This window comes from Mixophyes fleayi, chromosome 10 (genome assembly GCF_038048845.1).
Source record: "Mixophyes fleayi isolate aMixFle1 chromosome 10, aMixFle1.hap1, whole genome shotgun sequence".
Taxonomy (NCBI): Eukaryota; Metazoa; Chordata; class Amphibia; order Anura; family Limnodynastidae; genus Mixophyes; species Mixophyes fleayi.
In genome coordinates, this window is record NC_134411.1 from 35,391,505 (window position 1) to 35,419,407 (window position 27,903).

Sequence of the window (27,903 nt, forward strand, 5' to 3'; positions counted from 1 at the left end):
TTAAATCAGGAAATATTTTAATTATTTACATTGACAAAGGAATTCCAGGTGATTTAATGTCAGACCTTTCAAGAGTATTGCTGGTCTGACACACCGAGAACACAAGACCTTCAAAACGTCTTAAAACCATTATCCACGTAAGTCATTGACCTTTATTCATGACGGGCAGACATAAGATTTTGTGCAGTAAATTGAATAATCTAATAACTCTGTCCTGTGATCCCACCCCAGGTACAAATGGGCATTTCAATAACACTGATTTTAATTCAATACCATCTCTTGTAACAATTTCCCAAAATACCTTAGTTTGTATCATTTAAGATCCTCCAAATGTGACTAGGAGTTAAGTGCTTCGGTAAATAAAGTAAATGAGAAAAGAAGTATAAAATGTTTTACAAAATCCGGTCTATGGTAACTGACAGAGGCAATATTATAATTTTTTTTACTTTACTGCTGATTTTCATTATGAACTGTTTAACCGTAGCTTATTAAATACAGCTGTTAAATACGCAAAAGTAGATAACTAACACAAGGTGCAAAAATGAGTGAGGCCACAAAACAACCAATCAGGTATTCGCTTTCATTCGTCTAAATAGTATTAGACCGATCTAAGCCAAGCTCCGATTGGTCACTGTCGGATACAGAAAAGGTTGCACAATCATTACTGCATAGGTTATATAGTCACTGAGAAAGCAGCCATATTAATGAGAAAGCAGCCTATCCATTGGCTAGAAACCAGTGACATCACTGAGGCACAAAGTGAATGCTTAGTTTGCATTCTCATGTATATTATTGGCCCAAGATGGCTGCCTGCTCTGTGTGCAAAGTCTATTGCACGCAGTCGTAGCACAAGCATTCAGTTAATTTGTGTATGTAGCACAGAATATACTCTACGAAATCTACCCAAATCTGCATTCCTTCTTTCAACATTAACCTTTGTGCAAAACAAAAATTATATTTAACCCCCCCAAAAAATCTAGTTATTGATGTATTAGAGTGCTTAGCAGAATGATATATTTAAACAGTGATCGATTCAGATTGTCTACGACAATGTTGGACACGTTGAAGTCTTGAGATATCAAATCACCATTTGCATTGGACATTCAGATCGGTCTGAAGGAAACCTCTTTGCAAAACAGGATATTCAGCTTATTGGAGTCTTGTGTTCTTCCAAAATGAATGAGTTCTTGTTGTGTTCTTTTGGTGGGTACTAAGGTTTCATACCTTAGAAACTGTTGGTGCCATGGTTTATGACTTTATACATTATATAAATAATATGGAACCCACGGATATGGAGAGAGGAGATCACGTGAACATTTTTGTCCCCAAATGTTGCAAATTCCAGACTTAAATTAGTCATCTAGATCAGCTGAAGGCACCATTTATTGTTGCTCTTTCAATACCAAAATAATGACTAAAAAAAAAATATCCAGGAACTGTCAGCAACCAGAACTTTTACCAGGATGGTTATCACAGCGGAAGTGGTCAGACTTGCTGGGACCACAGAAATCCTTCACATCTCTCCAACATAGACTGAATCAATGCTCTGCAACGAGAGACAACAGTCAGATAAATCCATGAAACACAATTATTGGATGTGATACATATGTTCGACCTTATAATATAGGCAGGGTAGGAAAGTCGACAATTCAAATATATAGACCGTATTATTAGGTCAACAATAATATCCCTAACCATACAAGTCTGTCTACCTTTCAAATGTCGGCCCAATACTGTTGACCTTCGGAATGTCAAGCTGTTGAACGCATACCAAAGTATTAACTAAATTTAATACTATTGTTTATACAAATGTGCAATATATTTCCACCAGTGGGAGCCACAGTTTAGACACAAACTTTGGGTGCCCTTTGTGGCTCAGAAAAGTTTTACCTAAAAAGGCAAAAATAACTCCACTATATAAATTATAGGGTAAAGCTTTTTAAAAAAAATTGGCTTCGTGTGCCTTTACGCTGTACATTTCGTAATTTATTCTGTAATTAATTAGTAAACGTAGCCAGTTGTTTTTTTTACTTCATACAATCTGTAATTTAAGCAATTATGTAAACGAGGTGTCTACTTTGGGACAAACCCATCTAATTGATATTGCGTGCGTTTGACTACAATCTACACCCACAACACGCTACAGTACACTTTTTTTCCCTACATTCATCAACACTGACCACATTAGATATTCAGTCAGAAACTGTTGAGGTCTGAAAACAAAAAAACACACAGATTTCAACCTACTCACTAAAAACAGGCCAAGTTGGGATCGTCTCATTGACACTAAATTTTTACAGATTTAAAGTACCACATTTATATTATCTTACATAAAACATACCTCTGTCTTTTCTCAGCCACCTTCATCACCTCACAGATCTTGGAAAACCTCTCCGAGAACCTCTCAGCCACACCCCAGTCTTGTAAATAAGGCAGGGCACGGTCTGGACCAATCACTTTTGCCAACAGAAGTGCCACGTTTTCCACGGTGATGCAGTTCGTCCAATTGGAATGTCCGTTGCTGAGGGAATCTCCGTTTGAGGTGTTGTGGTGGTGATCGGTCACGCGGCTTTGTGCCAAATGCACAATATACTTCCATTCATCCATTGTCTCCGGTAATAAACCTAACGGGAAACAGATATATTGACACGATGTTTGGTGATGACAAGTAGGATGCCCTATGCTACCCTGTGTCTGGCCAAATAAGTTCGGTAATTATACAAATCTTGTGGGGATATAGCCAAGGCATTTAGGTTTTTTTGGAAAAAAAACAGTATTGTTAGATTTATATCAACATTTAAAGTCTTCAGCTGGTATCACACAAGCTGAATGTCAACAGTCAAGGAAGGATCTATCATTGCACAGCATTGTCACTCTGGCCTGTAAAACACCACACGAAAAGCTCTAGATAATGTTTGAGCAATTTTCCCTCAGTTGTTTTTTTTGCTTTAGAAGTTGTCACCTACACAGAGATATTTTCCAGCTATTAACTAGAAGAAAACACAGCGAAGCAGAGATCCCATCACTAGTGTCACAATTACATGAGAAATCACAGCGTTATTGGTGTAACTATCATCCCCCGATCCCACACCACTGATTTTGTGACAGAAATCCGCTCTTGAAACAGCAGCTGTTCTTATACGTCATCTTGTTATTTATCCTCTGAAGCTATGGCTTGTGTTTTGATTTATGGCTGCCTTCCTAATCTATACTCCTAGGTTTCAAAAGTTGTGAAATTTGCACCATTATTACACAAATAAAAAATTAATTTAAAAAATGCAGCATCCCAAGAAATGATGTTATTTAAAGAAGAGGCGGCCTATTTTTCCTGCACCAAACATGATAAAATAATTACTGCTTCTACACATAACTTGGCTGTTTGTATGCAAAAACAAAATTAGGCAAATTGTTCCACATGAGGCTGTTTGACAGGAGTGTATTTCAGGCCATTAATATGCACCAAGTTTCATATAAGCGTCTCACCACTAAATAAGACCCACTATATGAAAACCACAGTATAGCACACTGCCCTGTACGTTAGTATTAAGTAGTGATGAGACTATAGGCATTTACTCACCATTTTTTTCATCAACTAGGTTCATGTCGTCAAGATACACTATGTAGGTCAGCGCTTCCAGCCGTCTGTCCAGCTCCAAGCAAAGCGCAATATATCCCGGCCAATATCTAAGAAAGGAGCTTAATTAATCATCTTTTATATATAAATCACAGAATAACCAAGTTAATCATTGTAGTTACATAAAGGGGCAGACTGATTCAAGAGAACAAAATGGATCCACACACACATGGAATACCGGAATAATTCACTGTGTTGCCGTATAAATTACCCGACATGTGTGTTTAAACTGTAAGCTCCAATGGGACTGATGTGAGTGAGTTCCCTGTACAGCGCTGCGGAATTAGTGGCACTATATAAATAAATGATAACGTCATCCTGCATTTAATATTACATGATACAATAGTAATAGATTGACCAATTTCTTAGTGTCATTATTTCATGTCCATCTTTAAATACCCAACGCCTCTCTACCCCCTCTTGTTGGACTGTATTCCACGTGTCCAATCTACACAGCCCTGTTAGACGGAGTAACTTATACTCTCATACACTAATATATATATATTATATATATGTACATACACACACACGGTATGAACTGCAGTAAGATCCTTACCCAGATGTTTTGCAAATAGTCAACATTTTTTCTTTGGTTGGAAAGTCAGACGGCAGCTTTATTAGAAGCAATATGAGCTGTCCGTAGCCCCAGGTGAACAGGTGGGAACGAGGCCTGAAAATAAAGGATTATATATACTTAGTTACAGGGGGTCACATGTATAAAATGTCAAAATAAGGATTATGAATGACATAAAATGGCAGAAATACGCATATTACCTCTATAACAATATAATAAGTATTACAATAAGAAAATGCTGATACTGGGTATCAAAGATAAATAAAAATGGAACAAGTGCACACCTGGGGGGAGAGGAGAGAGGGGTGTGTAACACACAGGCCCTCGGGGGCGGGGGAGATACAACACACAGACCAACCATAATTCTAACCTTGGAGTTCCATCAGCATCTACGGTGTTTGTGGAATGAGGTGCATCATGGGAAACCGCAAGCAGAAGCCAATCCAGCTTTAAGGATTCGGGTTGAACAAGGGTCTGCAGTAAAGGTGATCTAGAATGAACATAGCAGCATATAAATAATTACTGATCATCTGACAAATGTTGCTTATATATAATCTCTTAGAATGTTTACATCACATCGTTTCCTGGTTGTTGTGTTATATGATTCGCACCGTTACAGACAATCAGATGTTACCTTTAAACATTCTAGTATAAGTTACGCTAAGGAAAGAAAAGATCCGATTGGTTGCCATAGTTTAGTGCCCCTTTACTCCATGTTTAATAAATGGCCCCATCCTATCTGCAGACCACTGGATACTGCATCTCTCAGAAAAGATCATTAAAAACAAAATGTAATTGTGGGTTTCGGTAATCTGCCTGAATGCATCGCTACAATCATTTTCCACACAACTTATGACTAATAAAACGGTTTAGGAAAAGCAAATAAAAAAAAACATCTTCCAACCTCTGTTCTTCAGGCTTTGATTTGATAAGATTGTCCAAATAGGCCAAGAAGTGTCCTGGGTTTCCCCTGCAAAGCTGTACGACGTCCGCAGGAAGGATGGAAGGGTAGAACTTAATGAGAGACCTCGCCGCTGCTTCACCAAACTTTTCATAAACTCTAAGTGAAACAGAGGCACAGTGAGCAGAACGTAAAGTGAAAGATTTCGTGTCAAAGCAAAAAAAATAAAAATAATATAGAATACACTTTACAATACATTTACTAAGCCGCGCTTATTTCACGAGTCCTCGGAAATCTACAGAGGACCCGCTGCATAATTAATTGCAGCTGCAAAAAATGTATTTGCTTAATTACATCAAGCATATACTAGACAGGTTAAACATTGGGGGCTGGGTCTGTCTTATTTACAAGCTCTGTCATTTCTTGTCCATCCAGTTATATGGGGTTATGATTATCAATCATTAATAAGGCTGGTAAGGAAAAGGAAATTAAAGGGATAGAGAGAAAAAAACGATGACTCTCTAGTGCATATACGCTAAGCAAGGGGACTCAGTAACAGCTGCTCAGCAGGTAGGTAAAGTCCAGGAACATGATTATTATACCTTAATCTCTTATTTCAGAAATACAAAACATAAAATAGGGCAGGACAGACAGAGGTCAGAATCTTTAGCCTCACACCTAATACACTATTCTTATATCCAGTATGAAGCGCTCTCCTGTATTACTCACGCAATGATTGGATGGAACGATTTTAGGAATTACCTGGAGACATGAGCAAGAAGCAGAGGGCTGTCCCAAGGCTCCAGGCTGTTCAACGTCTGTATCGCGCTCACCAAGTCGCCTTTCTCGATTTCCAAGGCGACAGGACCCAAACTGACCTCTGCAGGGGAAGAAGAAACCGGATTGTATGGAGGACAATTTTGATAACATCCTTTGGGGAAATTATGAAAACCAATTCTTATATTGGATGATAAACTCCATGGATTAAAAATCATATAAAACATGTACCTGCTAGATTAATACAACTTATAAAAGTTTCACCTAACTATGCAGCAAACAGTCCCATGCTGAACTAAAAATAACCTAACACAATATTATTCTTCCTTTACATATGTACAACATAAAATATTAAGAGATGGGTGAATAATTTTTTTTCTTATAGGACTTAATTTCTATGATGGAGCTAGTATGTCTGCTTGCAAAGCTGACAATTCAGTACAGTAGCTATTATTTGTCTTCTCTTATCCACCCTCCCTTTATTTTATCCCAGAGCTCTTCCTGTCAATCTTACTGAGAACCGATAATCCTCTAATAATAGAATAGATTGGGAGCGCAACCTAGTGGGCAAAAAATGTATGACATCTGGGTTGTGACATAACAAATGGGTAGGGGGTCCTCTAGCTACTATGGTGTCAGGTGAGCAGGTAAGGTTCTGGTGCATACTCGGTACAGACTCTCACCCTTGGGCCCTTGAATCTTAGCGTATGTTTGTGCATCATTTTCAGGGCAAAAGAGGAGATAAAAGGAGAAATGTAAATGAAGATATTAAAAATAGATCTTGTTGGGTGTTAACATTTTAAAATAAATGTTGCCAATATCCCTTTATTCTTCCCAACATTGGCAGCAGCCCAAATTTTTTTTTACACTACTAGATGTCATGCTGAGTTTGCCTCCTTCCATCCATGTATAGAGTAACCAATTGGCACTAAGAATAGAATGCCATCAAAATCAAAATTACTAAATGAAATTAAACTACACACAAATAAAACGTAGTAATAATAATAATAATAATAATAATAATAAAAAAAATCTATGTATTTATATCACCTTTTAAACCTTCAATGTAGACATTCCAGACACTGGGAGAGTCTCTGTAATTCAGTAAAATGCAGCGTTTTAATCTCTTAAAGTCAAGAAGAAAGAAGTACTTCCGTAGGAGGCGGCAGGCACACGTCTCTGAATCCAAATGAGACTGGTTAGGAAATACTTTGAATTCCAGGCACATCATTGTTAAATGAGACACATCTCTGTGTAAACGTTCCTCTATAAGACACGGAGCTTTGACTCGGAAGCGGAGATCTTCCTCAGTCTCAGAAAGGACGATTGTCTTTTCCTCTACACTCTCCTCTGTGTTCAGCGGTTCCAGGTGAACCCCGTCCTCATCCTCAGACAACTGCGATGATTCCTGCGGCGCTGGAGGTGGGCACGGACTGCGACCGTCTTGGGGATTTAGGGTTTTTTCAAGGACCGCCAGCCAGTTTTGCAAGATCTCCTCCATTGCTTTTGAATCAAATAAAACCTGAGGATCTTGGATTTTGTGCCTAGAAAATAAAATCATTTTGCTACCAACAAATTGACATGAGTGTAAAAGTAAAAGCAAATATATATATATATATATATATATATATATATATATATATATATATATATATATATATATATATATATATATATATATATATATATATATATATATATATATATTATGTTGGCTTAGCCGCACACATGAAAAAACCTGCCCACACATGGGAACGCAGGAGTTGACCGACTGGAAATACTCTGGTGCGGTTTACAATGCTCTGATTGGCTACTGGTTGTTCTAACCCCACCCATGGCGCTCTGACCCTAGTAAACCGCACCTGGTTTAACCTAATCTCATCATACTAAGTCATCCCTCTAACTGTAGCGGTTTGGTAGGTAGAGTAGCGTTTTTACAGTACTAACTCATGCACCGTCTTGTACCGGTTTGCAGGATAGCGCTCATTTCCAGTCCTCACCTGTCAGTGTCAGCTGATCGGTGGGTTCAGTCTCACAGAGGTGCGAGCACAATTGAGCGGAGATTCCAGCATCATAATAACCATCAAGAGCACATGGCACGAGGCTACGGTGGCACTTTGTGGTTAATTGAATCCCCCACCCCCATAGAGTGCTAAAGTGCATCCATCACCTAAAGACATTGGGGTCAGTCTGTTGCTTCATGGGACTGGGGACATCGCTGCGGCACATGAAGCCGAATATTCATGAGGCACAAATTGGTTTCATAGGAATATGGTGCATTAAATCTGAGATCGGCTGCCTCCCCTGTATGCAGGGGAGTGGTGCACATTAAATGCAGATGAGCACAACAGTGTTCTAAATGCCAATGTTTGTTGTTAGAAATATTCATGGAAAGTAAACTGGAAATTAAAAATAAATAAAATTATAAATGATTTTACCAAGATATTCAATGGATAAATAAAATGTTTGTCTGTAATGTATTATCACTTACATGGTCTCCAACGTTGCAGATTTCAGCTCTCCTAAGAGGACTTCTTCTACAGAGGGCTGCGGGGGCTGCGGAGGGTCCACCCTGCAAATTAAATGGTAGAAGGTTTGAAAGAAGTATTAATCCTGTACGGCCTCCAAGGGCAGATGGTGAATAGTATGTAGGAGCAGGAGTAACCTCCCTAGCGGCAGAGTCTGGACACTACTGCATCGGAGGTGGAGGATCCTCCCTAGCGGCAGAGTCTGGACAGTACCGCATCGGAGGTGGAGGATCCTCCCTAGCGGCAGAGTCTGGGCAGTACTGCATCGGAGGGGGAGGATCCTCCCTAGCACCAGAATTTGGACAGTAACGCATCGGAGGAGGAGGAGAATTCTCCCTAGCGGCAGAGTCTGGGCAGTACTGCATCGGAGGGGGAGGATCCTCCCTAGCACCAGAATTTGGACAGTAACGCATCGGAGGAGGAGGAGAATTCTCCCTAGCGGCAGAGTCTGGGCAGTACTGCATCGGAGGGGGAGGATCCTCCCTAGCGGCAGAATTTGGACAGTAACGCATCGGAGCAGACCACTGATCTCAGAATGACTTTTACCAACAAGCAGCAGACATTAGAGCCCATCACTCAGTTATAAGAACAAATACATTTCTTCCACTACAATACCCCCAGAATGGACTCACCCCATCTTCTCATCCTTTGGCTGGAACACCTCAGTCATAGACAGGTCGGGGATCCGCTCGTCTTCTTTGGCCTCCTCCTGCTTTCTTCTAATCTCAGGACTCATGTGGAGGGTTCCAATTTTCTCTGAAGTTTTCCGGACAAAGCTAGAAACACTGGAACCAGAGCAGAGGAAAGGGGCGTTTACCCAAAACTCATTCAAAACACTTTAAAAGCGACCAATGAACCGAACGTACAAATGTCCTTTCATAATAGACCTGCTAATACCAATCAGATTATTTTATATAGATCTTATTGATTTCAGGGTTTATAAGAATTGAAGTCAAAATCGGGGTGAAAGATTTGGGGCTTTTAAGAGGAAGGTGAAGAAACGCTGTAAATAGGTTAGAGCGACCCCAAACCAGATCAGCCTAACCCCCAACCATCGTTCCAACACTTTCTTTTGTTATTCATAAGAACATCTGGTTGACCACAAATAGGACGATGAGGTCTTCTTCTGACCAATTTACATGAGAGCCCCTTAAGTTCTGGTCATTTAGCCAATGCAAACATACAGCCAATACGGCCACAGATCCAGTCGTCACTTGACGACTGACCATGGATTTCCGCATGGTCTTGCTCCATTACACTAAAGCAGTTGCCTTGGCTTCCTATCATCTTTATCGCTAATTGTTTCAGTCTTTACCTTTCTTTGACAGCCTGAAGAGACATGCGGGGGGAGGTGGAGCGGAATGGCAATGAGAGCGCAAACGGGAGGATGGGCTCTGTCCGATTACCCTCCATATTCACAGATGCATGAGAAACGGTGTCTGACGAGCAGCACATGCATGATAAAATAAAGAATGAAATGAGCAACACAAAACAATAACTATGTACGAGCTGACAGCACCATTGCACCACGGTGGAGTGTCCCCGGATGCAGGTATGGGATCTTTTATGCAGAATTTTACCAACAAGGGTTTTCCTCTGTAATGTGGAGCACCATGCCCAAAATATTCTAAAAACACATCCCAAAATTACATTTGGTCTTTTCACATGATGCCCTGCCATAAATTGTGTAGCAGAGCTCCTCACAGTGATTATATCTGGGTGTATAGTATTCCTTCTTCAATACCTTGTGTAGCAGAGCTCTGTACAGGAACACTCAATGGAGGAGGCGAGGGATCATGCAGTGCGTATAACACTCCCCTCCTCATTAACCTATGTAGCAGTGATCCTCACAGTGTCTTTAAGAGGACTTCAGTGATCAGGTCTGTGTGTATTACATTCACCTCCTCACTACCCTGTGTAGCAGTGCTCCTCTGTGTGTCTGTAGGAGAATGCTCTCAGTGATCAGGTTGTGTGTGTGTGCATCACATTCCCCTCCTCATTACCGTGTAGCAGTGCTCCTCTGTGTGTCTGTAGGAGAAAGCTCTCAGTGATCAGCTTGTGTGTGTGTGCGCATCACATTCCCCTCCTCATTACCCTGTGTAGCAGTGCTCCTCTGTGTGTCTGTGGGAGGAAGCTCTCAGTGATCAGGTTGTGTGTGTTCAATACTAGGAACATGCAACAGTTCTTTCAACAATGATAATATTTATTTATCACAGTCTTCTAGACACAAACCCTATGTCAGCAAAGTGTAAAGGTAAAATGCAAATTCACAAGTTGTTTGACTTTAACACATAGTGTGCTGGATCCACGTTCATTTATAGTTACGCAGATTAACCCTTATCATTAACGTACGAGTACTTAGCACTAATGCTTCCGTTATGGGGTATAGCAGGTCTATGCACAGAGTTACTGTCTCCTCCAGAATTCTCAGTGTCCATTATTTACCATTTCACATCAACAAACATGAGTCACTGCTGCTCTCCCCACTTATCATCACCTTCCTCTCACTCTACCCTCTCCCCTTCCTGTACAATCACTCATTTCACTTTCTTGTGTGCATTCTGAGACGTCTGGATAACCGGATTTTGGATGAAAGATCCCATACTTGTATCTGCTCCATCCCCTGAATATAACTCATTACATAACCAGCTCTTACCCAGTTCTGTCTGCTCCTCGTCCGGCTGCGCCGAGAGCTCGCGCAGCCTCTCGTCCTCGGACAGCGTCTGACTGTGCAGGGACCCGGAGTCCTCGTCAGACTGGCTGTTTCTACGACTGATCACCCGGTAGATGCCACAGTCTAATACGTTGAAGCTCTCCTGTAACGAGAGTGACGTTCAGCATCCGGCTAATCGCTAAACTTACACTACAAGCTGCCCAATATAACGTTCAGAAATATATGGAGACAGATATCGGACATTGAATAACGCAGGTGTCACAGTAACTGATGTGTGCAACGTGACTACAAGGATACACAATAACTGCAGTATGAGTTTCTCCTCTTCTGTGGTACGTTACCGAAACACTCACGTGAGACGAGATGCTGCTCCGTCTGCTGCTGCAGGCGGAATCCATGGGCTCCAGCTTGGATAGAATCTCTTCCAGCTGAGCGATGAGGTCTTGTTGGATCACAAGGTCCAGTTGAGCCTTTAAGTGCTCCAGCTTATCCATCGGCAATACTTTCCTAGCCTTACGGGTAAACAAATACAAAAGACAGGTTAAAATAAAAGAGTTCCTATATATCAGGGGCCCGACCGATTCATCTACGGCCGTAATCGTGCTGTATCTTGCATGAAATTGCTCTGCGCAGGCTCAGACACAGACTACAGCAGTGAACGCAATTGCGTGCAATACATGGTCAAACACAAATGACACTTCCTACTGCCGACGGCTTGAAGGGCAGAACGGGACAGAGAAGGGGCGAACGCACATAGCCCAGGTACGGTAAGAGTGTGCCAAGGTCTAGCGTACGTACATTTATCCGATTCAAGTTCAGGGCATGCCTTAGGTACATGTACGGATGCCTCAATATGTGTTTGCAAGCCACGACTAAGCACACATAGCGAAACGCGCGTCGGCGTTTCGCTGGGTGCTTCTACTTACCTATTCTAAAATTCTCAGATCCTTTTCATTGCTCCTATTAGATCCAAAGTTAGATGGAGTTTAAGTTAGGTAGCTAGCAATACACCATATATAGACCTACGAAGATTTCTTGCTAGATTACCGTGCCTCATAGATCCCTTGATAGCTAGACAGCTAAGGGTATTATCTAGTCAGCCAGGAGGGATATGTACGTTCTAATGGCTATATTATAGAGATTCTTGATTATACCCTATGATGATTCACCTTATATTATCAAAACCAGACGTGGAGAGATAATTGATCTATTGGGCTAATTCATATTGTATGATATATTAATAGGATCCAGCATTAGGATGTTATTATTGATCAATAGGATCTAGTAGAGCATCCAGCGAACTTTTAAGTACACATCACGTTTTAACACTTTTATTTCATTCTATATTTCGCTGATATGTCAGTAATAAAAGTTACGTTTTAAGTGATTCATACTCCTTCTAAGATTAAGAGCATTTGTGCACCTATCAAACCCTTCTTTTATTAAACTTTTCATCTGCTTCTCTAAGGTAATGGTAGCACCCTGTACATTTTATAATAGAATAATGTGTATTGTAACACGGGATATGCTCTATCATTAGTGCGACTTTCTTAGGCCCCCATTTTCCCCGTCCTTATACCTTTAGAAATATTGAAGTATTAAAAACTATAAAAATGCAGTTTATGTACAGAATATATTAAGAAAATCCTAATGTGTATTTCATGTAAAAAAAAATCAAATTAAAAAAATAATAATTCTGGAAATATATTTCTATTAAGGATTATAGTATAGTATAGTTGCACGAAAACTTTTATAAAATTAATTTGCATTCGATCTGATGGGACTTCGGTATTGCACATATGCATTGTGAGTATCCTGCAGTCTGTACTGTCTGTATACGGCAAGTACCGTACAGCCAGAGCATACTTACACCCAGATTCAAATGGAAACATTTGAGAGTTGTTTGTATTTGAATACTGGCGGACGTGCAAGTTACATCTGTGTTTTTTAATTGCAAGTTGCGTCCACACTGTGTTTGAAGATTAATCAGGAAATACATTATATATAGATATAGGGCACCACGATGAGGATATAAATATATGTAGATATATATTCTGTTTTTTATGGGATTTTGGCGTGACTCACTTTGCTGGAGACGATTGTGCTTTGGAACAGAGAGCAGACTTTGCCCGCAAGACCCCACAAGCTCCTCTTGATCAATCGTTCCACACATCGGTCCACAGGCAGGAGGGAGAAGTGCGAGATCTTCCCGTCGACGTGCAGGCAGAACAGTTCGTTCTTGTACACGGATATGTCCTGGATGCCTATAGCAGACCGGATTTGTTTAAAATCACCAAGAAACATCATAGCAGCGGCTACAGGTCAATAGAACCGACCTTTAACGTTGCTCCAGAGGAGAACCTGGGCATTCTGAGGGATGAACACGTAAATTCCTCGGTCTGTCCAAGTCACCAGGCTATGCTCGCTATCGGGGAGAAGACACAAAAGGACGTTACTCAGAGACTCAGCTCTACACCAATCAGCTCAGCTGGAAGAAAGTTCTCTTTTCTTACCCGACAAACAGAAGTTTGGCAAAAGCTAAAGACTGTGGAGGACCAGGGCTAGAATCGTACTGGGGGTCGGACCTGTAGATGGAGAGAATCAGAGTTATTGCTGGGCTGGACTCTATCTGGGTAACGTCATTCAGTGAACAGCAGAACATTATTTGCGTTTTATTTAACAGTATAATAGTATTTTGACTGTCTGCAGAAACATAAAATATTCTATTCTGTTTTGTCGTGAAAGCAAAATTTATGTGTACCAATCCCACATAGAAGATTTATTTTTCTTTAAATAGCAAGTTAAGTAAGTTTTAAGAATGCTTAATTCTTTCTCAGCTATCCTTCTAGAAATCATTATTTCTATTTTCAAAAGCTCTCTGGTTGGCAAACAAACATGGCTGCCAGACACAGTCAGTCTGCTACACAGTCACAGTCTCTTAGCTATCTGCAGCTCATGTGATGGCAGAGGGGGAGGAGGAGATCGTCACAGTACAGACAGAGCTCAGAAGGGTGTTCCAAAGGCTCTCTGCTCACTACATCATGTGTCACGTAACTGTGGTTGCCATGGTAGTCCACAATCATTAATGGCAGCTTGAATAACAAAAACAGAAGAAAGATGGTAAATAAATACCAACATTACTCTTATGACCTGCCAGAGTGATTTAATGTTATAAAAAATAAACTAAAAAAAAACAAAAACACAAAGGATGGGGATAATCTATACCCCATTGTATCTGCTGCGTCATACTGTGACTTCAGTCTGTGTAGCACCTCCCATATTTCAGCCTCACCCCCTTTATCTAAACTGAATTCCTTTGTTAAAAGCAAGATTTAATTTTTCACAAAGGGAGGAAGTTCAGTCAATCAGTAGAACAATGTAGTTGAATTGAATACTGCTCGGTTTTAAAGGTACTTAGGGGCTTAAAATCCAGCCATGGCTGGCTGCCTTGCACTGTGTTTACTTGAAGATGAACATAGTTTGAGTGCGTTTCCAAATGGTGAACTATAAATCACATTGACAAACTTTATCACATTGTAGTTCTAACAAACAAAATAAAAAAATGTCAATGAACCACTTTCAGGGTTTAAACTGCCCTGAGTATTGTAATAGTCTTTTGTCTAGTGATCTATTGATCACTACTTGGGCAAATTTATTCAGCTGCGTTCACCTCCCGTTGGACACCGAGGCAGCCAATGTGCCACAGGTGAGTGGGTTATTATGCAAAACAAGATTAGGAGTTACAAAGTAAGAACAAGGATAGTGAGAGGATTAGGTAAAACTTAACTTCCATAACCCTTAAGTCCAAATTAAAACTGGACCAGATAGCTTCATGCAGACAAGTAAAGGCGTCACGACCCACACAAACCACTATACAACCATTAAATTACCGTGTGTTAATAATCGGCAGAGGTGGGGAGGACAATAGACGCTTGAACTGATGAGTACTCTGCACCTCTCCTTCGAAGCTCACTTCCCACATCCGGGATCCCGGCCGAGCGCAGTAGATCAACGGCTGCTGTCCACCCGAGCTCTGTCCTCCAGGGACAAAGCAAGCCCCATATTCCCCATCTCTCTCCTTGTTGCCGATTTTCCAGAACTTCTCCCTTGATGGAGACAAATTAAGATTCTTCTGGTCAGTATCATCCTCCATTATCATTTATTTATAAAGGACCAGACATACTCCGTGGCAGTGTACAAATTACAATTTCCCAGTCCATGTAAGATTTCCACCTTGTATAGCGTCTGTGTATTGTCTCATACAATAAGTTATCATAGTGCGAGATTATTATATATCATTTTATTACAGTACTCTGTTGATTGGTAAAGATGCAACTTTAATAACAGGTGTTTATATAACGTAGAAAAGAACTGGCAGCACGGTAGCTCAGTGGTTAGCACTTCTGCCTCACAGCACTGGGGTCATGAGTTCAATTGCCGACCCATGGCCTTATCTGTGAGGAGTTTGTATGTTCTCCCCGTGTTTGCGTGAGTTTGCTCCGGTTTCCTCCCACATTCCAAAAACAAAAAAAACATACTAGCAGGTTAATTGGCTGCTATCAAATTGACCCTAGTCTCTCTCTATGTCTGTCTGTGTGTGTATGTTGGGGAATTTAGACTGTAAGCCCCACCCAATGGGGCAGGGACTGATGTGAGGGAGTTCTCTGTACAGCACTGCGTTATTAGTGGCGCTATATAAATAAATGGTGATGATGATGATTTCTTTCAAGAAAGGCCACCAGTTCCTTATTACTGTATGCTACATCTAAGGATGCAAAAACGCGTAAAAAACGCTGTATCTGAGATATGCCGCACTTACCTCTCAGTATCGCACACGTAGGAGCGTGTCAGGGAGGAAATCAGCAGTCGGCCGTCTACGTAATCCAGCTGCACAACACGGGAGTCAACGCTCGTGATAATCTGAACCGGGAACATCACAAAGGAAGCCGCGGACTGGTGAGCAGGAAAATAAGGAAACGCGTCAAATCCTGAGTGGTCCGTATAATACAAGAAGAGGTCCAAGCTCACAAAAGTGGAATTTCATCGACAGCGGCGTTAACAAAGTCACTTTTTATTTATTTACAAGTAATTTTTAAGACCTCTACATTTAAAATGAGAAAAGGGATCTTAAATCTGTTGGTAACTTGACTTAATCCCAGTTTAACTCCAACATTTGTGAATAGAGGGATATATAGACCATTCTTTAGAATGTTACCTCCGTAAAATTAGAAAATCACAACAAATAGGCAACATATATATTATTCATAATTTAAATAACCATTTTTGCATAGGAACTTCCAAACACAGTGTACAAGTAACATGTCCCGTTCAGGCCCCGCCATTACCTTGCCTTGCTTAGAGGAGTTTAGTTTGATAGCAGACACTTTGCCCATGTGGTCGCCCACGAAGACGCGGAGCGCGGCAGTGTCCCAACAGAGACACGTCACCTTCCGTCCCTTGTGCTCCGAAGACACGTAGATTCGTTCTGGTTTCCCACGACGTTCCTGGTTTAATTCCCAGACGACCACCATCCCATGGCTGCAAAAACATCACATTGTCAGTGTCCTATGGGACTGTGCACGTCGCCAACTTTGACAAAGATAAAAGATTTTCAGATGAACAGATGGAGACCGAACAGACTTTGTAAATGTAAAGAGCTACGGAATATGTTGGCGCTATATAAATAAATGAGGAGGATGATGATGATGTAAATAAATACATGTTATATGCGCTGGAAAAACATCACCATGTACTGTATGTTATTGGTCTGCAAACCTTCTGGGTAACCAGTATTTTAAAGAAGATTATGACATCTACCGAATCCAATATAAAATACTTTTACTAACCTACAAGGCCATCAGCAAAGCTGCACCAACATACATCTCGTCTCGTCTCGTCTCAAAATATCTCCCAACTCGGCAACTCCGTTCTGCACAAGATCTGCGTCTCTCATCCACCCTCATTACATCCTCCCATTCCCGGTTACAGGACTTTTTTCGGGCTGAACCCACTCTATGGAATTCTCTCCCTCACACAATAAGACTCTCTTCTGGTCTACAAGCTTTCAAGCGTTCTCTGAAAACCCACCTCTTCAAGCAAGCTTATAATATTCCTCAACCACCCTCTTAACCTCACTACATTACCCTATTACCACCCGTTGCACAACAATGCTGGTCAGGGGGTAGTTGTATGACAGGATCATTTAGCTTATGAGTCACTTTTACCTTTGCAGTCTGGCTGGGCCAACTACAAATGTAGACTTAACCTCATGTGTCAAACTCCCATTGTCCCATAGATTGTAAGCTTGCGAGCAGGACCTTCTCCCCTCTTTGTCTGTTTTACCCAGTTTGTTTATTAGTTTACTATGTTTGTCCCCAATTGTAAAGCGCTACGGAATATGTTGGAGCTATATAAATAAATGATGATGATGCCACCTTCTGCATTGTCTCGATAGACGAGATTTATTTGAAATACATTTACTTATTTGCAGTGTTTATTGTCACAGTTTTTCGCCTACATCTTATACCAATATGTTCCGCGGTTACAGGGTTTCGATCGATCATGATGAAACAGAACCTCAGTAATGAGCTGTAATCTCCCTAAAGTAAAATTTCTGGGACAGTTTACAGGGAATCCTAATTATATCTCACAAGAAAATGTAGAAAGTATTTCCATATCTAAACATATTTAATACTTTAAATATCTATCTATCTATCTATATATATATATATATATATATATATATATATATATATATATATATATATATATATATATATATATATATATATATATATATATATCCATCCCCTGCCAATGGATAGTTGTTGCAGAGTTATTACCTTGTTGCTACGGCCACAAAATCGTCATCGTGAGGACAGCAGGACACCCTGGCGATTGCACCTTCCTGAGAGCGAAACACGTATACAGTTACAGGGAGGGGGTTTTACCAATAATCTCAGGAGAAACTTTATTTCAGGATGAAAATAGATTAAAATAACAAAAAAAATATAGAGATAGTCACTCAATACAGAGTTCCCAGCAGTCTCTGGCCGGTAGTCACAGGCCCAAAATAAATTCATCTGATTACCTTGTGTGTGAGGAAGAGCCTTTGTTTCCAGCAATCTCTTTGTATAAGGTTCAGGCCACCTCCCGAACTCCCCAGCGCCAACCATCTTCGGGAGACCCCCAGACACGTACACTACAACCACAGACAATGTTACTATTGTAAACAACGCTTTTGTTGTGTAATTCATATCCCACAGTTGACGATTTGAAAACGATGATTGATTCTTCCTTATGGCTGGAGTACAGCACTTAGAAATACCGTTTAACACCGCTGCTTTCAAGAACAAAAAGGGTTTACCGTGACCCAGATGTGTTGAAAACGGCATTCAGAGTTGCTGTATTTCACCCATAAGATGCAAACAAAAAAATAAAGAATAGCAATTATTAATAAAGCAGGTCATTTGAGGGACGTGAATAAAACAAGAAAATCGGGATGTTCTCTATTAAAAGCATCCGGGAGACCAATTTTTTAGTGCAGGGATTAATGGTCCCAATTTTTTCCGTGACCTGCAGGATAAACGTAACAAAGCTTAGATGCACGAAATAACAACTGTGTGCGTGACCCCTCCAAAAAAAGTATATATATATATATATATATACTTATATCATTGAGCTAACCTTCAGTCTGCTGGAATCCAAGCGCAGCAATGACAATAGAGGGTCAAGAGAGTCAAATTCTGCCAGAACATGGCTGCAGGATTCCGGCACCGCGGCAGCCATGGAGGCACTGAGCAGAGGTCGCTATCGTTTACTGCACATTACGTCCCCTATACAGAGAGAGGATATATATTACTGTACATTATTCTATACATATTTATCCTCCAAATATAATCCATGAACTAATCCTCCATATGAAAGTGAGAAACCAAAAAACATTTTCTTTTCTTAATGAAATTCATTATGTTAGATCCATAAATGGAGGTGAGGTGAGGGTGTAAGGGTAGGTGCTTGAAATACCCCAAATTCTTCTAAAGACACTTAAAGTGAAACAAGCAAATAATTTCAGCACCGACTTTCATCATTGGGTGACAACACTTACACTCAAATCTATAGTTTGTAGATTATACAGTGCAGGATTCATACACACTATATGGACAAAAGGATTTGGCCACACCTGTTAATTATTGAATTGAGGTGTTTCAATCAGACCCTTTGCCAGAAATGTATATAATAAAGCATCTAGTCATGCAGTCTCCATTTGCAAACATTTGTGATACAAAATGGGTCATTCTGAAGAGCTCAGTGACTTCCAGCGTGGTTCTGTGATAGATGCCACCTTTGCAATAAGATGGTTCGTGAAATTTCATCCCTGATGGATATTCCAGGGTCAACTGTAAGTGATATTATTAGAAAGATTAAGCGTTTAGGAACAACAGCAACTCAGCCACAAAATGGAAGACCACGTAAATTCACAGAGCGGGGTCAACGACTGATAAGGCGCATGGTGTTTAAAAGTCGTCAACGCTCTGCTGCTTCCATAGCTGAAGAGATCCGAAATTCCACTGGCATTAACGTAAGCACAAAAACTATGCAGCGGGAACGTAATGGAATGGGGTTCCATGGTCCAGCAGCTGCATGCAGCCTCACATCACCAAGACCAATGCCAAGCATCGGATGGAGTGGTGTAAAACACACCAACACTGGACTGTGGAGCAGTGGAAACGTGTTCTGTGAAGTGATGAATCGTGCTTCTCTGTTTGGTAGTCAGATGGGCGAGTCTGGGTTTGGCGAATCCTGGGAGAACGTTACCTGTCTGACTGCATTATGCCAACTGTGAAGATTGGTGGAGGGATAATGGTATGGGGCTGTTTTTCAGGGTTTGGGCTAGGTCCCTTATATCCAGTGAAGGGCAATCTTAATGCTTTTGCATACCAAGTAATTTTGGACAATGTTATGCTTCCAACTCTGTGGCAACAGTTTGGGGAGGGTCCTTTTCTATTCCAACATGACTGTGCCCCAGTGCACAATGCAAGGACTACAAAGATATGGTTTGGTGAGTTCGGTGTGGAAGAACTTGACTGGCCGGCACAGAGCTCTGACCTCAACCACATCGAGTGCATTTAGGATGAACTGGAACGGAGATTGTGAGCCAGGTCTTCTAGTCCAACATCAGTGCCTGACCTCATAAATGCTCTATACAATGAATGGGCACAAATTCCCACAGAAACACTCCAACATCTCGTAGAAAGCCTTCCAAGAAGAGTGGAAGCTGTTATCACTGCAAAAGGGGGACCAACTCCATATTAAAGTATATGTATTTGACTACAATGTCATTACAGTCCCTGTTGGTGTAATGGTCAAACGTCCGAATACTTTTGTCCATATAGTGTATATTGTCCATTTGCCTTTGACATGTATGCTGTAAAATTATACATATTTCATTTGGGATGACTCTGTCCCACACATTGCGACGTTATTTTTATGGGGGGGGATGTATGTTTGTAAAGACTGAGTAGCAGAACAAATCTTAGAACCGTGGTCATTTTTCCCCCCTACTGGGGTGAATGAATGGTCCCAAAGACATGATGGTCTGAAAGAGGATGGATTGACAGAACTATGGCCCTGGACTGCTCTATTATTTAGATGGGGTGTGGCTTTAAAATTACCTTGTGCCTGATATCCGCTTTAAACTACAGAAGTTCTTTTGTTGATCTGCACATATTGGCAGTCACAGGACACATAGCCGGATGTCCCAGCATAATTGTAGATTACTACAAGTCTGCTCTTCTGATAAATGTCCTGCCTCCCATCCCAACGCACCAGCCTTTGTGTGCACAGATTGTCAGCTCTTCTGAGTGCTATCTACAGCTCACTCCAGACCCTCCCAGGCTCAGAACTCTGCCCTGTCTCCATATCTCCACTTCAGTGGTCTCTAGAGATCTCTACAGAGCACATAACATCAGGACAGCGTTTACAGTACCAGCATCTCCCAGACTTATGTTACCAGCGTCTCGCCTCTTCCTGTCCTCTCTGCCCATTATCGATCACATAACCCAGGCTCGTCCTATGAAGGTCATTAGTCCCAGTGATGTGAGATCAGAAGATGTCTCAGCTGCTCTCTCTATCTGCCTTGTACTTATATTACATTCCACCTCTGCTGGGTGAATACATACACTATGAAAGGTCTATTATACATATATCTCACTAGTGAGATAACAAAAAAATTAGATAAATTAATTTTCATTCTTATAACTTGAAAAGAAGTTTACAATCACAGCCCTTGGGGGACAGAAACTACCAAGAACTTTACACATCACATCTACATTAATATAAATATTTTACTCTGTTTCTCAGATGGATATTCTCAATTAAATTAATTAAGGATTCACTTAGGATTAAAAAAAAAAAAAAAAATTAAAAACTTAAAAAGTTTCTTCTATGACTGTGTAACAGATGTATTGGCATAGCACAAAGCCCAAACATTTCTGGGTTAGAACTCCTACTGAAATTCCTACCGCAGGCAGCATTATTCGGGGATGAGATTTTGTCATGTGATTTATTTTGTGCAGCCCCTATCGGCACACACACAGAAAAAGCAGAAGTGACCGGGTCTTCTGTCAATTCCCAGCACTAAACTCTTCACGTGTTACACAACGCCAAGAATCAGCCAAGTGAGGCTCAGTTTAAACATTTACAACTAAATTGAACAAAAGTTAACAGGCAGTTTCTATCACTGAATTCTGGTTAAAATTTGTCCACTGGTACAGAACAGGTTAATAGACCCAGATGTCTAATTGGCTGACCTAAAGGGGCAGCAGCAAAAGAAAGTTCAGCTTTCAATCATTACAATGACTGGCAGATGAGGGAGTGCGGTGTAAGAGGTTCTGCAGCAGTGTCTGTCATCATAGCAATCCTGCGTAGCAATTCATTAATAACAAATATACACATTGCTAGAATGTGCAGTTATTAAAAAAAAAAAAAGAAAAAAAAAAAGGAAAAAGATTAACAGAATGGGTTAATTATAGTAGAAGACTGGATTTTTAAAGTCAAGCTTGCAATCAGTTTCAACCAAGATTGCTGTAAAGATTTTGCAGTGGAGACCTGTCACATAGAGCTTGCAATCAAAGCTGAAGTCTAGCTCTGATCTCAGAAAACAAGAATCCTCTAAATGTGATTTACATGAAATGTAATCACCTGCATATTTTGTTCTGAACCATAAAAAAAAACAAATAACCCAGCAAATTTAGATTACTAACAAAACAATAATCAGTAAATACAGCTGTATCCTTAGCAGGCAGGAGTTTGCATAAACAAATCGTTATGATGAGTTCTACCTAAAACACAATTAGCTACTATGTATCCTCAGTGTTTAATAAACATTTAGTAAACTTTCTCAATATTTGTGCAATGTATCTGATTTATTCCTGCACAGCTATGTGAGAGCCCTGAGGATCACTAACACAAGCACAGACCTCACCAGAGAAATAACTTGTGATCTCAGAGCACAATACTCACTCTCAGTCCTCTTCCTGGTAAAATGTTGTCAGTGTTACAATCACATCACATGTAACAGCAGTTAGTTAAAAGGGCGGAGATGAAAGAGACTTTCTCATTGGTTGACATGAAAGCTACTGTTGTAAGCAGCTGTGTGATTGGCTGTGTGGATTTGAAGGGGGGAAGAGTCACAGTGTTGGGTCTCACTAGTGTATCACATGCCTCCCATTATAGATGTCTCATCTGCTGTCTCTGTGAGACTGTTCTGCAGCAGAACTCTACTTATGGGAGAGACAGGCCATGAAGTGGAAGAGAGGAATTAAATGAGAACTGTTTTTCAGATTACTAGCAATAAACTTGTTTTAATATCACTGTATTCCCATAGGTACTTATTTTTGCAATAGCAATTGCTCATGACAAGGCTTCAAATTCATCGAAGAGATCTTATGACAATGATAATTGCACTCCCATTGAATAACATCTCCTATACTAAGACATTAGAGAAACTGACATTGTACCAATATTCATTTACTGTGCATTGGCAGAGATTCAGCATTACCTTAGGATGTTAAACACTCTATTTGCATCATTATTCTATATTCAACATTGGATTTGTTAGTACACAATACTCATTGTCTGTGCTAAATTCACTGGCTCTTATCATTAAATTAGCATTGTAACAATGAACATTGTCCTTGTATAATCTGTATACCTGGAACTGATTTAATCAGTAATCATCATCAACATTTATTTATATATCGCCAGCAAATTCCTTAGCATAATTTATGACCCTATCTCAATTGAATAAAATGTACTATACTGACTATAGTAAGACAGAGGTCCCCAGAGAAACTCTTGTGCTGGCTGCTGTGCCTACTAATCTTGGTGGATATATTATCGTTCTGTTAACTCTTCCCTATTTCCTGCATCTGATTATTATTGTAAAATATGTTTGTTTTAAATATTTGATCCCCTTGCAACTTAATCATTTTTGTGATTTGGAACTACAGTGATCGAATTGGACAATCACTTATTTACATCTCTAATACACTATATACAGACATAGGATACTACACCCCCAACATGACCTGACCACTGGACATGATCATAATACAATTCTATTACACTGTATACAGACATAGGACACTACACCCCCAACATGACCTGACCACTGGACATGATCATAATACAATTCTATTACACTCTATACAGACATAGGACACTACACCCCAAACATGACCTGACCACTGGTCCTGATCATAATACAATTCTATTACACTGTATACAGACATAGGACACTACACCTCCAACGTGACCTGACCACTGGTCCTGATCATAATACAATTCTATTACACTGTATACAGACATAGGACACTACACCCCCAACATGACCTGACCACTGGACATGATCATAATACAATTCTATTACACTCTATACAGACATAGGACACTACACCCCCAACGTGACCTGACCACTGGTCCTGATCATAATACAATTCTATTACACTGTATACAGACATAGGACACTACACCCCCAACATGACCTGACCACTGGTCCTGATCATAATACAATTCTATTACACTCTATACAGACATAGGACACTACACCCCCAACATGACCTGACCACTGGTCCTGATCATAATACAATTCTATTACACTGTATACAGACAAAGGACACTACACCCCCAACATGACCTGACCACTGGACATGATCATAATACAATTCTATTACACTCTATACAGACATAGGACACTACACCTCCAACATGACCTGACCACTGGACATGATCATAATACAATTCTATTACACTGTATACAGACATAGGACACTACACCCCCAACATGACCTGACCACTGGACATGATCATAATACAATTCTATTACACTCTATACAGACATAGGACACTACACCTCCAACATGACCTGACCCCTGGACATGATCATAATACAATTCTATTACACTGTATACAGACATAGGACACTACACCTCCAACATGACCTGACCACTGGTCCTGATCATAATACAATTCTATTACACTCTATACAGACATAGGACACTACACCCCCAACGTGACCTGACCACTGGTCCTGATCATAATACAATTCTATTACACTCTATACAGACATAGGACACTACACCCCCAACATGACCTGACCACTGGACATGATCATAATACAATTCTATTACACTCTATACAGACATAGGACACTACACCTCCAACATGACCTGACCACTGGACATGATCATAATACAATTCTATTACACTCTATACAGACATAGGACACTACACCTCCAACATGACCTGACCACTGGACATGATCATAATACAATTCTATTACACTCTATACAGACATAGGACACTACACCTCCAACATGACCTGACCACTGGACATGATCATAATACAATTCTATTACACTGTATACAGACATAGGACACTACACCCCCTACATGACCTGACCACTGGACATGATCATAATACAATTCTTTTACACTGTATACAGATATAGGACACTACACCCCCAACATGACCTGACCACTGGACATGATCATAATACAATTCTATTACACTGTATACAGACATAGGACACTACACCCCTAACATGACCTGACCACTGGACATGATCATAATATGTTTCTATAGCACCTTATACCAGGGTTGGGCAACAGTCAGTCCAACGAGCCTTCACCTGTGGCCCCAGCTCTGTGCGCTGCTCCCATAGGACTGAATAAGAGCAGACAGCTTCTACATCCATCACATGACCTGTGAGACATGACATGTGGGGGGGGGGGGGGGGATGTTGCCAGCTGTAGGGGAAACTTGCAGCCACCACAAAGGTCTTTCATTGGCACTTGGACATTTGCTTCTGGGTGGTGAGTGTAGCTGCTGCAGCACCTCTTTGCTGGTGACTGAAGCTGGTTCCTCCTTACTGCTCACTTACCGGATCAGGAATGCAGGATCGCAGGCAGAGAGTTGAGTGAGGACGCTGGGTCCAACACCAGACATCCGGGGGATGGATGAGAGTGTAGGTCACAGTAATACGGCAGATAACGGGGTCTCAGGAACAGAGCAGGATGTATAGTAGTAATTATGTTTATTTACTCAGAGCTGTTATACACAGCAACCCTAAAGGTAGGTCAGACATTATAGCCTTTCCATGGGGCTTTTTACCTCTATATATATCCCCGTCCCTTTACCCATCCAAGGCAGATTTCCTTATCTATCATGAAGAATCTGCCTGGACCAACGCTTTTACTTTCCAATGTTTTCAGTACCAGCCTGCAATGCACCAAAGCCTTATTTAATACCTGCCCATCATTAAGGGCTAGATTTACTAAACTGGGGGTTTGAAAAAGTGAATATGTTGCCTATAGCAACCAATCAGATTCTAGCTTTCATTTATTTAGTACTTTCTACAAAATGACAGCTAGAATCTGATTGGTTTCTTTAGGCAACATCTCCACTTTTCCAAACCCGCAGTTAAGTAAATATACCCCTAAGTCTCCCAAACAGGCCATTTTTTCAAGATTTCCCTGTGTGGGAAAATATGAGGTAATTACTGCCCCAGCTGATGAAATTGATTCATTTGGAGATAATTAAGATTTAACAAAAAAAATCTTGATGTCACACATATGGGTGTTATTGGCATAATAAGATCTTTCCGTGTTCCCTAAACTTTTGTCCGTATTCTTATATATAATAATCGGTACAGCTGATGCTCTGACGAAGCAGCGACACACAGCTGTATAACGTGTCAGTAACGGACTATAGGGTTTGGGATAATGTGATCGCATACAATGTACCTCATAACCACTGCACTAAATGGAACTTTATCTCCTTGTCTACCAGGAAAAGTTAATTAACAAAAGAAAAATGAACTCAGAAAAGGATTCCACTAGTCCTCCTACTCTTTAGTCTCATTAAACAGATTGTATAATGAGGGTTTGGTAAGAAATTGCTCTTTTGGTGATCCACACAAAACGCATTGGTTCTCATTTAGAGTTATGAGCAAATCCAGCTAAAGGGATCAAATTTGCACCTTGGCAAATCATATTACCATACAGAGGGGGAAGCAATTGTTTTTTTATTTTGCACCATCGTCATCATCATCACCATTTATTTATATAGCGCCACTGATTCCGCAGCGCTGTACAGAGAACTCATTCACATCAGTCCCTGCCCCATTGGAGCTTACACTCTAAATTTCCCAACATACACAGAGACAGACAGACTGACTGGGGTCAATTTTGATAGCAGCCAATTAACCTACCAGTATGTTTTTGGAGTGTGGGAGGAAACCCACTCAAACACAGGGAGAACATACAAACACCACACAGATAAGGCCATGGTCGGGAATTGAACTCATGGCCCGAGCGCTGTGAGGCAGAAGTGTTAACCACTTAGCCACCGTGCTGCCCACAATGAAATACAGTCTACTGTTGCACAAATGCTGGGCAGCTTTATTTTTACAGTAAAATTGAGAGACGACCTAGGACAGGGGTAGGAAACCTCCAGCTCTCCAGGTGTTGTGAAACTACAAATCCCAGCATACCTTGCCACCTATCTGCTGGTTATCTACTGGCAAAGCATGCTGGGACTTGTAGTTTCACAACACCTGGAGTGTCACAGGTTAGCCAACACTGGTATATGTCCTAGGTCAGGGGTAGGCAACCTCCGGCTCTCCAGGTGTTGTGAAACTACAAGTCCAAGCATGCTTTGCCAATATATAGCAGCTTATTGCTGAAAGGGTATGCTGGGACTTGTAGTTTCACAACACCTGGAGTGTCACAAGTTAGCCAACACTGACATATACCCTCCCTGTTCTACATCTGTCCACACATTTTAAATATCCCCCCCGGCAGAGCAAACGTAGTCTAAACAAATGTACCCCAGACTTACTCATAGCTCTAAGAGAACCCCAACATTAGGGAATTGGTCTGGGCAGACACTGCGGTCATGTATCCCAGTGACTGCGAATCTCTGCTGTTCAGACCAGCGATTCTTTACTCATCTGAATGAGACTATGGTGTTCTGGGAACAGATTAATATGTGGAGAGAAAGCATCTAACATTCCCTTCTGCGATTCCTCAGCATAAAAGGAAATAATTGCGAATATCAAACATTTACCTGGATAAATGGATCAATCATTCGGGTGGGAATGTTCTCCTATATAACGTACATGTAGTTTCTGAATGTCCCAGTGTATAATGGCTGATGGGGAATTCCAGGTCATTCTCCTTCCTCAGATAATTACTAACGTCACTGTGTGGTTTTATCTTGGCCTCAGCTAGTTTCACTTTTATTTTACAAGA

The 27,903-nt window shown here is 40.7% G+C and overlaps 1 protein-coding gene across 2 annotated transcripts; it reads right to left on the bottom strand.

Annotated features, from left to right (window-relative positions):
* HPS5 (HPS5 biogenesis of lysosomal organelles complex 2 subunit 2) lies at positions 1–27,784 on the bottom strand. 2 transcript variants are annotated; one of them, XM_075188398.1, is made up of 23 exons: positions 27,719–27,784; positions 18,775–18,923; positions 18,179–18,289; positions 17,931–17,995; positions 16,434–16,626; positions 15,908–16,041; positions 14,979–15,194; positions 13,602–13,673; positions 13,425–13,513; positions 13,174–13,352; positions 11,442–11,600; positions 11,071–11,230; positions 9,730–9,853; positions 9,047–9,199; positions 8,378–8,458; positions 6,937–7,430; positions 5,872–5,989; positions 5,113–5,268; positions 4,579–4,698; positions 4,191–4,304; positions 3,578–3,684; positions 2,342–2,624; positions 1–1,546 (listed from the first exon to the last, which is right to left on the bottom strand). In XM_075188398.1, exons 2-23 carry the CDS (start codon positions 18,874–18,876, stop codon positions 1,486–1,488), a joined length of 3,291 nt encoding a protein of 1,096 aa, XP_075044499.1. In that variant the 5' UTR covers positions 18,877–18,923; positions 27,719–27,784; the 3' UTR covers positions 1–1,485. The 2 variants fall into 2 exon arrangements, with proteins under 2 accessions (XP_075044499.1, XP_075044498.1); XM_075188397.1 differs by lacking the exon at positions 27,719–27,784 and adding an exon at positions 22,612–22,682.
* Positions 27,785–27,903: the final 119 nt, after the last annotated feature.